The following is a 14128-nucleotide window of genomic DNA, read 5'->3' as shown; positions in this document are numbered from 1 at the left end:
TAAAATAATCACTTCTAATCCTACTTTTCAAAAGCAATAATTCTTAGTATTTTGGCTCTACTTGATTCTAGCATTAATGGTCTATTATAAAATATATCATATATACAAATATTATTATAACCAGAACCCAGGTCAATAAATAAAACACTAGTCATCTATACCTTTGAAGTACACCATATGATCTCTTCCAATCACCTTTCTACTCTTGGAGTGATCACTTACACAATGAAACTACAGAAAAGCAAGGAAATTACTATCACCTATACCTGTTTCCCTAAACAATACAACTTGGGTTTGCCTGAAAAAAAATTTTTTTTAAATTTATTTGAGTAGAGTTATAGACAGTGAGAGAGAGAGACAGAGAGAAAGGTCTTCCCTCTGTTGGTTCACTCCCCAAATGGCTGCTACGGCCGGCGCACTGCGCCGATCGAAGCCAGGAGCCAGGTGCTTCCTCCTGGTTTCCCATGTAAGTGCAGGGGCCTGTTTTCTTTTGTGATAGGCTTTTTCACTCAACTTTATGCTTGTGAAATTCATCCATGTTGATGGGTTTAACTATTCTCCATTTCCACCACTGAATAGTGTTCCACTATATGAATAAACATACTGTATTTATGTATTCTCTTACTGATTGGTCTTTGGGTTATTTCTAATTCAGGATTATTACAAAGAGTGCTGCTAAAGATTTCTTGAACATACACCCTGGGACATGCTCTCAAAGTTTCTCTAGGGAACATATCAAGGAGAAGAATTACTAGGTATAATTTTGTTTTCCAAAGTAATCATACAAATTAATACTTCTAACAATACAAGAGTTTCTATTTCTCTACTTGTTAGTCAATACTTTGTGGTGTTAGACTGATTACCATATTTCTTCAATTCTAAAATGCACATTTTTCCACATAGTAACAGCTGAAAATTGTATGTATCATGGGGAATGAACCAGCAGATAGGAGTTATGTGTGTGTGTATCAACTAAGTAAGTACAGTTTTTAAATGGTATGCGTAAGTATTCCTCAGTCATCAATGGCCAGGCAATGGTCACGGCAAGTTGTTACTGGCTGGGCATGCATCTCAAAACTTGAGAATGAAGACAACAAAGGAGCACTCTTGTAGGACATGCAGCATCAACAATTTTCTTGATAGCAGAAAAGACAACATTATATAGGAAAACAAGGATGTCAATGACTCAGAGTAACCAACTTTAGTTTTTTTAAAAAACACTTAAAAATCAGTACTAATATACTATTCTAATTTTTAACATTAATAATTTCTTCTGCAAGAAAAATCACTGGGGGCCAGCGCTGTGGTGCAGTGAGTAAAGCTGTCGCCTGCAGTGCCAGCATCCCATATAGGAACCGGTTAGAGTTCCGGCTGCTCCACTTCCAATCCAGCTCTCTGCTACAGCCTGAGAAAGCAGCAGAAGATGGCCCAGGTCCTTTGGCCTCTATACTCACATGGAAGACTGGCTCCAGACTTCAGATAGGCTCAGCTCTGGCTGTTGCAGCCATTTGGGGAGTGAACTAGCAGATGGAAGACCTGTCTCTCTGTCTCTCCCTCTCTGTAACTCTGCCTCTCAGATAGATAAATAAATAAAATCTTTAAAAAAATTTATTTCCTCCTATAAATGACTACTACTTCAACCTATAAATGAGTGTCAATTAGAAACCAAAAATGCAAGAAAGTATTTATTCCACTAATAAATAAACATAATATTCCAAATTAGTTGAATTGCCATAAAAATCACAGTAAGCTGACTTGATTGAAAGACCTTTTTTTTGCTAGAAGACAAATTTAAATTCATAAATAAGATGTTAAAAATTAAGAATGATTGTCTTTATAAAGAAAAATATCTAAACAACCCGAGTAATACACTTTGGCCTGGCACATATGAGGTACTCAGTAAGTTCCTGTTTCTGAACCTCAGAGATTACTGCCATCAGATTAAAACAGAGAAGTAAAACATTTTCACATATGTAAGATGAATCTGCTAAAGTCAGTGAAAACTAATCTGCTGTAATATGTGAGAATGAAGACTAATCTGATTTCAAGTAACGTAAAACATCCAAAAACTGTCTCTCTCAGTTTTAAAGATGTATATTGTTTGTATCAAGCAAAACATACTTCTCTCAATAAATGGTATATTTTATTTTTTAAGGTTTTATTTATTTATTTATTTTTTGACAGGCAGAGTGGACTTTTATTTCAAACAAATATATCCAATTCCAAGTTAACAGAATCTTAAAATTAGTATTAGCTCACTTTTTATTAACAGTATTTTTAAAATCAAAAAGGGGTTTCCAGGGTTGGCATTGTGGTATGATGGGTTAAGGCACCATTTGTGATGCTGGCATTCCATGTGGATGCTTGTTTGAGTCCATGCTGCTCTACTTCCAATTCAGCTCCCTGCTAATGTGCTTAGAAAAGCAGTGTAGGATGGCCCAAGTGCTTGGGCCCCTGCATCCATGTGGTAGACCTGGATGAAGCTCCAGGCTCTTGGCTTTGGCCTGGCTCAGCCCGGCCTGTTGTGGCCATTGGGGGATTAAAGCAGTGGAGAGATCTCTCTCTCCATCTCTCCCCACCGCCCCCCCAACTCTGCCTTTCAAAGAAATAAATGAATCTGGGCCAGCACCATGGCTCAACAGGCTAATCCTCCACCTTGCGGCGCCAGCACACCGGGTTCTAGTCCCAGTCAGGGCGCCGGATTCTGTCCCGGTTGCCCCTCTTCCAGGCCAGCTCTCTGCTATGGCCCGGGAGTGCAGTGGAGGATGGCCCAAGTGCATGGGCCCTGCACCCCATGGGAGACCAGGAGAAGCACCTGGCTCCTGCCTTCGGATCAGCACGGTGCGCCAGCTACAGCGCACCGGCCGCGGCGGCCATTGGAGGGTGAACCAATGGCAAAGGAAGACCTTTCTCTCTGTCTCTCTCTCTCTCTCACTGTCCACTCTGCCTGTCAAAAATAAAAATTAAAAAAAAAAAAGAAAGAAATGAATCTTTAAAAAAAAAAAGTCGTCAGAGCCAAGCTTTGGTCTCACCTTTTCTGCCAAGTAAAACAACACACAGAGGAGAGGTGTCCATGACTCACCTTGTTGCGGCATTCCTTCAGCAGGCCCTCTACAAATTTCCAATTTGTTTGTGCAATCACTGATGGCGAGAGGTTGGACAGTTTGGGCTGGCGGATGGTGCTGCCCATATTTCTGGCTTCCTGGATGTACTTCTACATCAAACAAAAAATGCAAAAGCCCTTTGTCCATGCAAACCAAACCACAGGTGACCATTACTGATGGGTGCCTGAAGAGGGCACTATCACCCACCCTTTCTGACTTAACTTTTTCTAGGATCAGATAAAGTTTGGAGCAGAAAGTTTAAAATAAAATTTTTCTACCCAAAGAAAAACTGAAATAATGATTTGCTTCTGCTAATGTAAAGTCTTCTATGAACTTATTTAATGATATGAGGCAAAGATCGTTACACATAGCTAAAGGATGTGTAGCTCACCACGCAAACTCAATCAAATCCCAACCAAGACGGGAGGAATTCAACTCTTCTGTCCAAAGACATCTTTCTAACCTTTCTAAATTAGAACTTGGAAAATAAGACTGCAAATTCAAAACAACACCATGTCTTGCTTTTCTACCATGTGCTGGCGATTCTCTACACATTGTTTTAACAAAGAACCCACCCACTGCAGCAAACTGCACGCTGACATCCTCCATATCTCAGGTTCAAGACCAACATTTTTATCCCAGAGTTCTCAAACTCCCCCATATGTTATTCCAGCAATACTATGTCCACTCTCTCCCTTGGTCCCTTAATCTTCCCTTGCTTCCAATCACAAAGTTAGGGCTCAATTACCATTACTGGGGTTATGGCTTACCTGCCTCCTAACTTGTTAGCTATTTCCATAACTCCCTCTTCCAAATTATTCTGTCCATAGCCTGTTACACAACACACACCAAGCTTTAGATTACCATTTCCTCTCCTTGAAATGTTCTTCTTTTTCTTTAACAATCCTATCATCCTCCAGGGCTTAAACAAATGTTGGCTCCTCCTCCAAATGGCTTTGTTTGATGATTAGTTCAAGTATAACTGATCTCTGCTTTCTCTAATCAGTGACAAAATCTTGTTTTGGCCCTCAAATGGCCATTTCAAAATAGTGTTGAACTGAAGTTATTTGAGTACCAGACTATGCTCCCTTAAAAAACTGGTATTTCCTGAGGGCAAGGCTGCCTCCTTGTCATTTTCATATTTCAAAGTGCTTACCTCAATAACTTTGACCAAGAAAATGTGCTCAATAAACACTGCTAAAATAGTAATACACAGGTGAGATAAAAGATCCAAGGGAGACTTTAAAACAATATCAAATACCAATATCCCTGATGTTACCTTCACAATAAAACCAAGCACATCTGTATCCTGAAAATCAGTAGTTAAAAATTCATAATCATATCTTGCAACTTTAATTTATTCCTTTAAAGAAACAGCGATAGTATAATAGGCTATTTCTTTCCCTATTCACTGAAGTGTCAGACACATATGAAAAACAGTATGCTTTATTGGGTTCTATGTCTGTAAGATGAAAAGTAAAGGGCCTTTTCTCAAAGAGAAATTTCTGAACAGGTTTCTGAATGTGAAGCCCCATTTTTACAACTTCTCTGCAACTATAAAAGGTGGGGTATCTAACCTGAGATTTATAACGAGAAACTGTACTAGAAGCAAGTGGCAGTAGAGCTGAGATATTCAACTTATAATGAGGACTTGGTAATTCTATTCAATAAATCCTTGGGGCCAACATCACGGCACTGTGGGTTAAGCTGCCACATGTGACACCTGTATCCCATGTGAGTGCAGGGTTGAGTCCTGGCTGCTGCACTTCTGATCCAACTCCATGCTAATGTGCCTGGGAAAGCAGTGGAGGATGTCCAAGTACTTAGGCCCCTGCTACTCACGTGGGAGACCAGATAGAATTCCAGGCTCCTGCCTTCAGCCTGGCCCAGTACCAGTCATTGTGGCCATTTAGGGTATCTACCTACCTACTTATCTATCTATGTCTCTCTCTCTCCTCCTCTCTGTAACTACCTTTCAAGTACATAAATGAACCTAAAATCTAACTAAATAGAGGCTGGCATTGTAGTGCAGTGGGTTAAGCCTCTGTCTGCAATGCCAACACCCCACATGAATGCTGGTTGAAGTCCTGGCTGTTCCACATCCAACCCAGCTCCCTGCTAATGAGCCTGGGAAAGCAGCAGAAGATGGCTGAAGCGCTTGGGCCCCTGCCACCCATGTGGGAGACCCAAATAGAGTTCCAGGCTCCTCGCTTCAGCCTGGCCCAGCCCTGACTGTTGCAGCCATTTGGTGAGTGAAACTCTGCCTTTCAAATAAATAAATAAATAAATCTTAAAAAAAATAACTAGAATCTAAAATAACGTTCCTCTCCTTTAGTCCTCTTTAAAAAAAAATCAAGATTGCCTGTGTAAAGATACAGAAAAAGTAGGAAAAGGGTATCCCTTTCATGGGGTGGGCATTGTGGGGCAGCAAGTTAAGCTGTCCCTTGGGACCCCATCCCACATCAAAGTGCTAGTTCAGGTCCCAGCTACTATAATTCTAATCCAGCTTCCTGATAATACACCTAAGAAGAAGCAAAGGCGCAAGTACTTGGGTCCCTACCAACACATGGGAGACCAGATGGAGTTCCCGGCTCCTGGTTTTGGCCCAACCTAGCCCAGTTTTTTGGCATCTGGTGAGTGAATCAGCAGATGAAAAATCTCTCCCTCTCAGCCTGTCACTCTGCCTTTCAAATAAAAAAAATTAATAATTTTCACAAAAAGAAGATAAATTATCCCTTCCTTAGATTCAGAGATTCACAGCACTAATCCAAGTTCAGTTTTTCTGCTTTTTCCTCTTAGCTAACTTTTTTCCCATCATAACACACAAACAAAATAGCTTCACCAATTTAAAAATAATTTCACCCACATTTAAGACTCTCACCTTTTAAGGTTTTTCTGGCACCCACCCAGGGAGTGAATATTATGTATGAGTAAGTATGGGGAGCACCTACAGGGTCAGCGACTAGCTGCCACTTGGAAAATCACCCACATTCTGATTTGTCATAAGCAAGGCCTAGCATCAAGAACTAGATCATTACTAACTCTTCTTAATGGAAAGAGATCATTGCTGGGGCACTTGAATCAGACCAGAGACCAAGGAAATAAAAAGGAGGAGTGCAAAGCATAACAGAATCATTCTTAAGGTATCTTACCTCTCTCTGGTCATTATCTAAACGCAGGTGTTCTGTGTGTTGCTTCTGCCGATCTTTCCGTCTCCACTGAGCAGGGGCATTTCTTTTTGTCCACCTGACAGATTCAAAGCAGGCAATTAAAAGCACCCACTAGAAAAGGAAGGTCAACTGACAGGGGGCTGGCATTGTGGCACAGCAGGTTATGCCACCACTTCTAACACCAGCGTCCCATATGGGTGCCGGTTCAAGTCTTGGCTGCTCCACTTCCAATCCAGCTCCCTGCTAATGCACTTGATAAAGCAGCAGAGGATGGCCGAGGTGCTTGCACCCCTGCACCCACATGGGAGACCTGCAAGAAACTCCAGCTCCTGGTTTTGGCCTGGCCCAGTACTGGCCGTTGCAGCCATTTATGGAGTGAACCAGCAAATGGAAGATCTCTCTGTCTCTCCCTCTCTCTCTAACTGTTTTTTTTTTTTTTTTTTTTTTTTTTTAACAGGCAGAGTGGACAGTGAGAGGGAGAGACAGAGAAAGGTCTTCCTTGTGCTGTTGGTTCATCCTCCAATGGCCGCTGCGGCTGGCATGCTGTGACCGGCGCACCACGCTGATCTGAAGGCAGGAGCCAGGTGCTTCTCCTGGTCCCCCATGGGGTGCAGGGCCCATGCACTTGGGCCATCCTCCTCTGCACTCCTGGGCCACAGCAGAGAGCTGGCCTGGAAGAGGGGCAACCGGGACAGAATCCGGCGCCCCGACCGGGACTAGAACCCGGGGTGCTGACGCTGCAAGGCGGAGGATTAGCCTATTGAGCTGCAACGCCGGCCTGTAACTGCCTTTCAAGAAAATAAAATATATCAGAGCCAACACCATGGTATAGTAGGCTAAGCCTCTGCCTGTGGTGCAGGCACTTCATTTGGGTGCCGGTTTGTGTCCTGGCTCCTCCTCTTCCAATCCAGCTCTCTGCTAATGGCCTGGGAAAGCAGTGGAAAATAGCCCAAGTGCTTGGGCTCCTGTACCCTCGTGGGAGACCAGAAGAACCTCCTGGCTCCTACCTTCAGATCAGCCCAGCTCCAGCTATTGCAGCCATTTGGGGAGTGAACTAGCAGATGAAAAAACTTTGTCTCTCCCTCTCTCTGTTAGTAACTCAAATAAATAAATAAGTCTTAAAAAATATATATTTATTAAAAAAAAAAAAAAAAAGGTTAACTAACAGAAGAAAACTTGAATGTCCTGAAGCCAACCTTGGCACAGGTAATCACCAATGTCACCGGAAAGAGCTCAAAGACCTTCAGGAAGAGCAGCTTAAAGAACTGTAACTGAACAAGAGAGATGTCTTGAGACATCTATAAAAACTTCACATGCGGCCGGCGCCGTGGCTTAACAGACTAATCCTCTGCCTTGCGGCGCCGGCACACCGGGTTCTAGTCCCGGTTAGGGTGCCAGATTCTATCCCGGTTGCCCCTCTTCCAGGCCAGCTCTCTGCTATGGTCCGGGAGTACAGTGGAGGATGGCCCAAGTCCTTGGGCCCTGCACCCGCATGGGAGACCAGGAGAAGCACCTGGCTCCTGGCTTCGGATCAGCACGATGCGCCGGCCGCAGCGGCCATTGGAGGGTGAACCAACGGCAAAAAGGAAGACCTTTCTTCTGTCTCTCTCTCTCACTATCCACTCTGCCTGTCAAAAGCAAAAACAAACAAAAAAACTTCACATGCAGATCCAAAACTATAGTCACTCCATCCTGTCTGGGCTTTGATACATTCACCTTTAAAAGTAATCTAAGATATCTAGTTTCTATTTAAGCTCCAATGATTTCAATCACCACTTTATTGATGACACAAAGCTAGCTTAGCTGTTGTACAGGAGCCAGGCATAAAAAATTTTAACTGACTTGCAGCCTGGCTTTTTGCAGGTCCTGGGTATGTGGGACATTGGAAACAGGAGCTGACAGGTATTCTGTCACCTATTTCTTGTCTAAACAGGGTCATCTTGGTCTTCTCCATCCTTGTTTTATAAAATTCGGGGGTCATCTGGGGATACCAGCTCCAGCCCAGATACTGGATGCTCCTCAGTACTATGGCTTGGGAGCTGGATCAGGGAATCTTTGGGACTGACTTACTTGTTGCTGGCTGGCCCCGTGGAAAGCACATCAGACTGCAGTTTAGGGAAAAAGCCTGGCTCATATTTCCCTTGTCCAATCTTCATGTCAAGTAAATGTGGGTGAACTGCAGTGTGGTCTATTTTTGCCAGACGCAGCTCAATTGCTTTTTCTGGATGAGAAAATAAAATGAAAGTCAAAACTTTTTTCAAACATTGTTTTTGAAAAGCTACCTACCCTTCCACTTTCCAAGAAAAACTGAAAAAGACTGATTTTTACCCTTCTGCCTGAAATAACAGGGAGAAAACACAGGTAACATGCACAAATCAATGAATTTCAAAACACTGGACAATGGTGCTGCAATGTAGTATAGTAGGTTAAGCCTCTGCCTGCAGTGAAGGCATCCCATATGGGCACCAGTTCTAGTCCCACTGTTCCTCTTCCAATCCAGCTACCTGCTAATGGCCTGGGAAAGCAGTGGAAAATGGCCAAAGTACTGGGATCCCTGCAACCATGTGGGAGACCCAGAATAAGTTCCTGGCTCCTGGCTTCCGACCAGCCCAGCTCTGGCCATTGTGGCCTTTTGGGGAGTGAACCAGCAGGTGGAAGACCTCTTTCTCTGTCTCTCCTTCTCTCTAACTCTGCCTCTCAAATAAATAATCTTGAAGAAAAAAAAAAAAAGAAAAAGAAAACACTGAACATCATGCAATGAAAGAAGCAGAAAACAAATAAGGTTATCCCTACAACTGCCCAAACTAACTGCTTTGTGGTAGTTTTCAGACTATGGCACAGAGAAGGGAACCTAGGCAGAGGCACTCAGTTAAGAACAAGGTGGCTGAATTAAGAGGACCAGAAATGGTAACCCACATTAGATTTTGCTCTTATTATGCAAACCTCTTTAAAAGATAAATAGCTCAATAGCTCTCTTTCTCACCGTCTCTGTCTCTTGATCTTTCTCTCACTTTCTCTCTCACATTCTCCTCCTCTCTTTTTTTCCTTCTTTGCCCCTTCCCTCTGGTCTGTCTGGTTTCCCCCAATAAACCTTTTCCCTTACTCCAGTGTTTGGTGTGCTTAGTAGCAGCCTTACATTGGTGCTTGGTGACTTGGATCCAGTCTCCCCCAGTGACTCTCCTCTCCCTTCGGGGATCTCTGAGCTGCTCTGGGGTCCTGGATTTCTGCCAGTCACAAAACACACCCCGGAACTCCTTTTACGCCACCAAATACTCCATGATCTCCATCCACACATCGGCCTTCCAAATTCTGAGGTAAGACGCGGAATTCCCACAGCAACTTCTAGAGGTTGTGGTTCTTCTCTTGTCTAAAAGTCCTGGTAGTGGGCACCAACCACAACTCTGGTCTCTACAGACTCTGTGTACGAGCAACAGTGGATGTGAGTGATGACTCAACCTCCTGTTTCCCTTCTACAGGCTAAGCCCTGGGCTCCAGTGGGTGCATGGGTGATGACCCCATCCTCTGTTCCCATATCCTCTCGTCAGATAGCTGGGATCTCGGGACACCCAATATCTGCCCATCTAACTCTACAGGTCACCATGGGAGCTTCTTTCTTCCTGCATTCCAATTAAGTAATATGGTCCCTCCCAAATTGACTCCAGACCTGAAATGCCAACCCTGATAGCTCTATCACTTCTGTGAGCGAGCAGGAAAATGGAAGGAGATCCCATATATTCAAGCCTTTTCTATCTTCTATCTAAACCTTCTATGTGTACTTCCTGCTCTCTCACCCAGGTCCTATTGGCCTCCAAAGTTTCTACTAGAGGTCAAGGGCCTGAGCCAAAACCTCTGCCTTCTATGTCCCCGACTCCAACTCTTCACTGTTTCACTGTACATCTATCTCCCTCCCACCCAAGAATTCAAACTTTATCTTAGAACCAGGCCTGGTCCAAAGTCTTAGCAAATGATCCTCCTGCAAGTTTGGGAATGGCCATCTCCATGCTTTCACTTTCCAGCCCTGGTCCTCCAACTGGTCTTTGCCCCTCCCTCTCCTGTTCCAGTTTTACCATAAGAATAGCAAAAGAGTGGTAATCCTATCCTGAGCTCCCTGCTAACAGAGAAACAAATTAGATATCCCATCCTTCCAATGGCTCTTTTGTTTTTCTCATGAGCAAGCCAGACAGGAAAAGTAGGTCTTTTGACCTCCACCCCAATGGACTTCTTGTCTTTGGTCCTCTGGCCCACAAGCAACTTTAACTAGACATTGAATTTGAAGAAGTTTCTCTCTTTGAATCTAGGAAGATTACTACCTTTAGAAATATTGCTTTGTTACTCGATGAACTTATTTTTCAGTTTATTTTTAACAGGTTTCCAGGTAATCAGTATTCAATGAAACAGCAATGGGTAATCAGTACTTGTTTTAGATGAATGCAATTTTAATTGAATTCAGATATAGGTATAATATCAGCATCTTAAATCATTTTGGTGTAACTGCTAATTTAAATTGAGTAAAAGCAAATGAGAAAAATGCCTCTAAATGTAAGCTTTGGTACTCTCAGCATGTTATATTTTATAGAAAAACTATGTGGGTTTGTTTAACAAATATTTTTTCATAAACTGTCTGAAAAATAGTTCAACACTGCTTAAGGTAACTCAGACTGAAATTTGATGTGTTACTTTATTTAAAAAATGTTGTCTTAATTTGGAGATTTTTAACAGGTTATTTCAAAATGTAAATCAAGGAAATTGGCAGATGGAAAACATCACAAGTATAGATATGTGTGCTTGGTTAAGGAAGGTTAAGAAGGAAAGAGTTCTTTTGAATAAAGAAAGGACATGGTTTGTAAGAATGACTTCATCCTGAAGGTCAGTTTACTTTAGACTGGAATGGAAATGACAGAACGTTTCAAGTAAGTTGAAGAGGGTGTATAGAAGTCACAGAAGCTTATGAAAGAAAGAAATTTTGGATATAAAAGCTATTAATCTATTTCTCTTTGACATAGAATTAGAATTTGATCCTCTCTTGAAGCAATCAGTTAAAGTAACCTATTATGTTCTCTTGATGTCTCTGTTAAATTCTAATTGTTTAAAAACAGCTGAGTTTTTTATTAAGAGCTATGGGTGGCCGGCGCCCTGGCTTAACAGGCTAATCCTCCGCCTTGCAGCGCCGGCACACCGGATTCTAGTGCCGGTCGGGGCGCCGGATTCTATCCCGGTTGCCCCTCTTCCAGGCCAGCTCTCTGCTATGGCCCGGGAAGGCAGTGGAGGATGGCCCAAGTGCTTGGGCCCTGCACCCACATGGGAGACCAGGAGAAGCACCTGGCTCCTGGCTTTGGATCAGCATGAGGCGCCAGCCGCAGTGGCCATTGGAGGGTGAACCAACGGCAGAAAGGAAGACCTTTCTCTCTCTCTCTCTCTCTCACTATCCACTCTGCCTGTCAAAAAAAAAAAAAAAAAAAAAAAAAAGCTATGGGTTAAATATGTGTTTATTTTCAAATTTTGAATAATCACCTTTTTTTTTTTAACAGGCAGAGTTAGACGGTGAGAGAGACAGAGAGAAAGGTCTTCCTTCCATTCGTTCATCCCTCAAATGGCCGCCACGGCCAGTATGCTGCGCCGATCCAAAGCCAGGAGCCAGGTACTTCCTCCTGGTCTCCCATGCAGGTGCAGGGCCCAAGCACTTGAGACATCCTCCACTGCACTCCCGGGCCACAGCAGAGAGCTGGAATGGAAAAGGAGCAACCAGGACAGAATCCGGTGCCCCAACCGGGACTAGAACCCAGGATGCCAGCGTCGCAGGCAGGGGATTAGCCAAATGAGCCACGGTGCTGGCCCGAATAATCACCTTGTAACAATGATCAAATCTGGTCTATATTATATCATGATATTAAGGGATCCTAATTCAACAAGATATTTTTGATTTTGAGCCTTCTAGGCATCTTTAACAGGCTTTCAAAAAATTAACTCCAAAAAATTTGGACTTTGACAATTTCCAGATGGGCTCCTGGAAATGTCAAAGACACATGTCTCTAATCTTGTAGAGACACCAACTAATCAGGCTATTTGGATTATGTTAGAAGTACTGTCAGGATGTGAAGTGGTGCTAAATTTTAAGTTCTTGTAATATAAAATGCTACTGATACAAATATCTGAAAGTTAAATATGTCTAATGATCTTGAGTTACTAGAATGATGGTTATCTTAATGAGAAAGGCCCAGAGGCCTAAAAGGGTAAATGCTTCGTAAAATCCTACAGATGCTTTTGAAAATACTGTGTGAAGTAAGCAAGTACCTCTTGCTGGTTAATGAGTTTATAATTTTAAACATGGCTGTTTGAAGTGTTTTGTCATCCACAGTTTTGTATATCAGACCTGCTGCTTATGAAACTAAAACATTGTTAGTTCTGTGTTTAGCTATCCTCCTATAGGTTCCGATGGACTTTTTCTAGCCACTTCTATCATATTCAGTACTTTGGGATGGCTCTGTAAACAGATGAAGCCAATAATGCACTGCAGGTTCTAACTAGAAAAAAGTATGGTTCACTGACGTTACTAAGAGCAGACAGTAGTTTGAATCAATTGGTAATTTAAAAAACAGTTAAAGAGTTTAAAAAGCTATTACTGAAACTGCTTTGGTGTTCTATCTTTCATGTTATGTTATATGTGTATATATATATTGTATGTCTACATGGGAAAATTTATTAAGAACTTTGTTTTAATCGGCTTACAGATAAAAGACTGCCATAAACTTAAACAGCTAAAATTAATCAAAGATACATTTTGATTCATGTGACCTGAATCTTTGTATCAGATGTTTTAAATTTGTTGGTAGAAAGACCAAAACATTTTATATGCTTGTGCTTGAATTTGCTGGTTAAACAAGCTACACCATGTTAGATATTTAAGAGATGTTTCCAAATACATGTATTCTTAAAATTTATAGAAGGCATTGGACCTTCTGGTAAATGTTTTCATAAGTTGTTATTTAATGGTTGAAATTGCTTGCTAAGTTTTCATTTGATATTGCTATTGTCAGTAAGCAATCTGGGACTTGCTCCCTCATTTCTCTATTCTAAGCCCTACTTTTCCCCTCATTTCTCTATTCTCTTTGAAATTGACTACACTGAAGGACTCTCTAGGATGCACAATTTGATTTTTAGATCTTATAAAAGGGATGACTAACATTTTCTATAATAGCATAGCCAAAAGGAGAGCTTAAATTATAATTTCACAGCTAGATTTACTTCGCCCTTGGCACAGTAAACACGCAAAACCTCCCTTTCAAACAAAGGGAGAGAAAGTTTTAAAGTGAAGACACAGCTTTCCTCATGGGCACTGTCTACCTCAAAATAAACCACTATCAGAACATGCCTGTGACTATAGACTTCCAGTTTAGGCCACCAAAGATTAGAGATGGGACTTGAGCACCCCCTTGATTTGCATCCTCTGGTCTACTTTAACAAAAACCAGAAGGAAAAGAAAGCTAGGCATCAGAAGCAATGCAAAGATAGCTGGCAGGCCAATTAATGGCTGCTTTACACAGCAATCTGCCATCAAGGAGACCCAACAGGCCAGTGCCCGGATTGCTTTTCGATGTGGAAACTCAGGGCTTCAGCAGAAGTCAGCTTGTGAAGGGCCCTGGCAGCTTTGCCAGCCAAGAGTTGGAACACTGGAAATAGAACTGCCCTGGAGTCGAAGGACTCCCAGGTCAGAGCCACAGACCTTGCTGGCTCCAAGCTGAAAAGCCCTTTACTCGGCCCAGCTTCCAAAGTGATCACTGCTGCTGAGGGGACGGCCAAGTAGGGTCAGCAATATTGCAGGCAGAGCTGTAAATTTCCTGAGATATGCCATCTTTA

General features: G+C 42.4%; 1 protein-coding gene across 1 annotated transcript in view; it reads right to left on the bottom strand.

Annotated features, from left to right (window-relative positions):
• Positions 1-14128, bottom strand: part of DENND5A (DENN domain containing 5A) — a 126795-nt gene that overhangs the window by 25126 nt on the left and 87541 nt on the right. The window contains exons 9-11 of the mRNA XM_062196530.1: positions 8345-8495; positions 6257-6350; positions 3083-3214 (exon numbers count right to left, since the gene is read on the bottom strand). Of these exons, the coding sequence (XP_062052514.1) occupies positions 3083-3214; positions 6257-6350; positions 8345-8495 (377 nt within the window). The remainder of the gene's footprint in view (positions 1-3082; positions 3215-6256; positions 6351-8344; positions 8496-14128) is intronic.

Source organism: Lepus europaeus, chromosome 7, assembly GCF_033115175.1.
Source record: "Lepus europaeus isolate LE1 chromosome 7, mLepTim1.pri, whole genome shotgun sequence".
Classification (NCBI taxonomy): Eukaryota; Metazoa; Chordata; class Mammalia; order Lagomorpha; family Leporidae; genus Lepus; species Lepus europaeus.
Note: the sequence above shows the minus strand (reverse complement) of the source record. Positions and strands in the feature narration are given on the sequence as shown.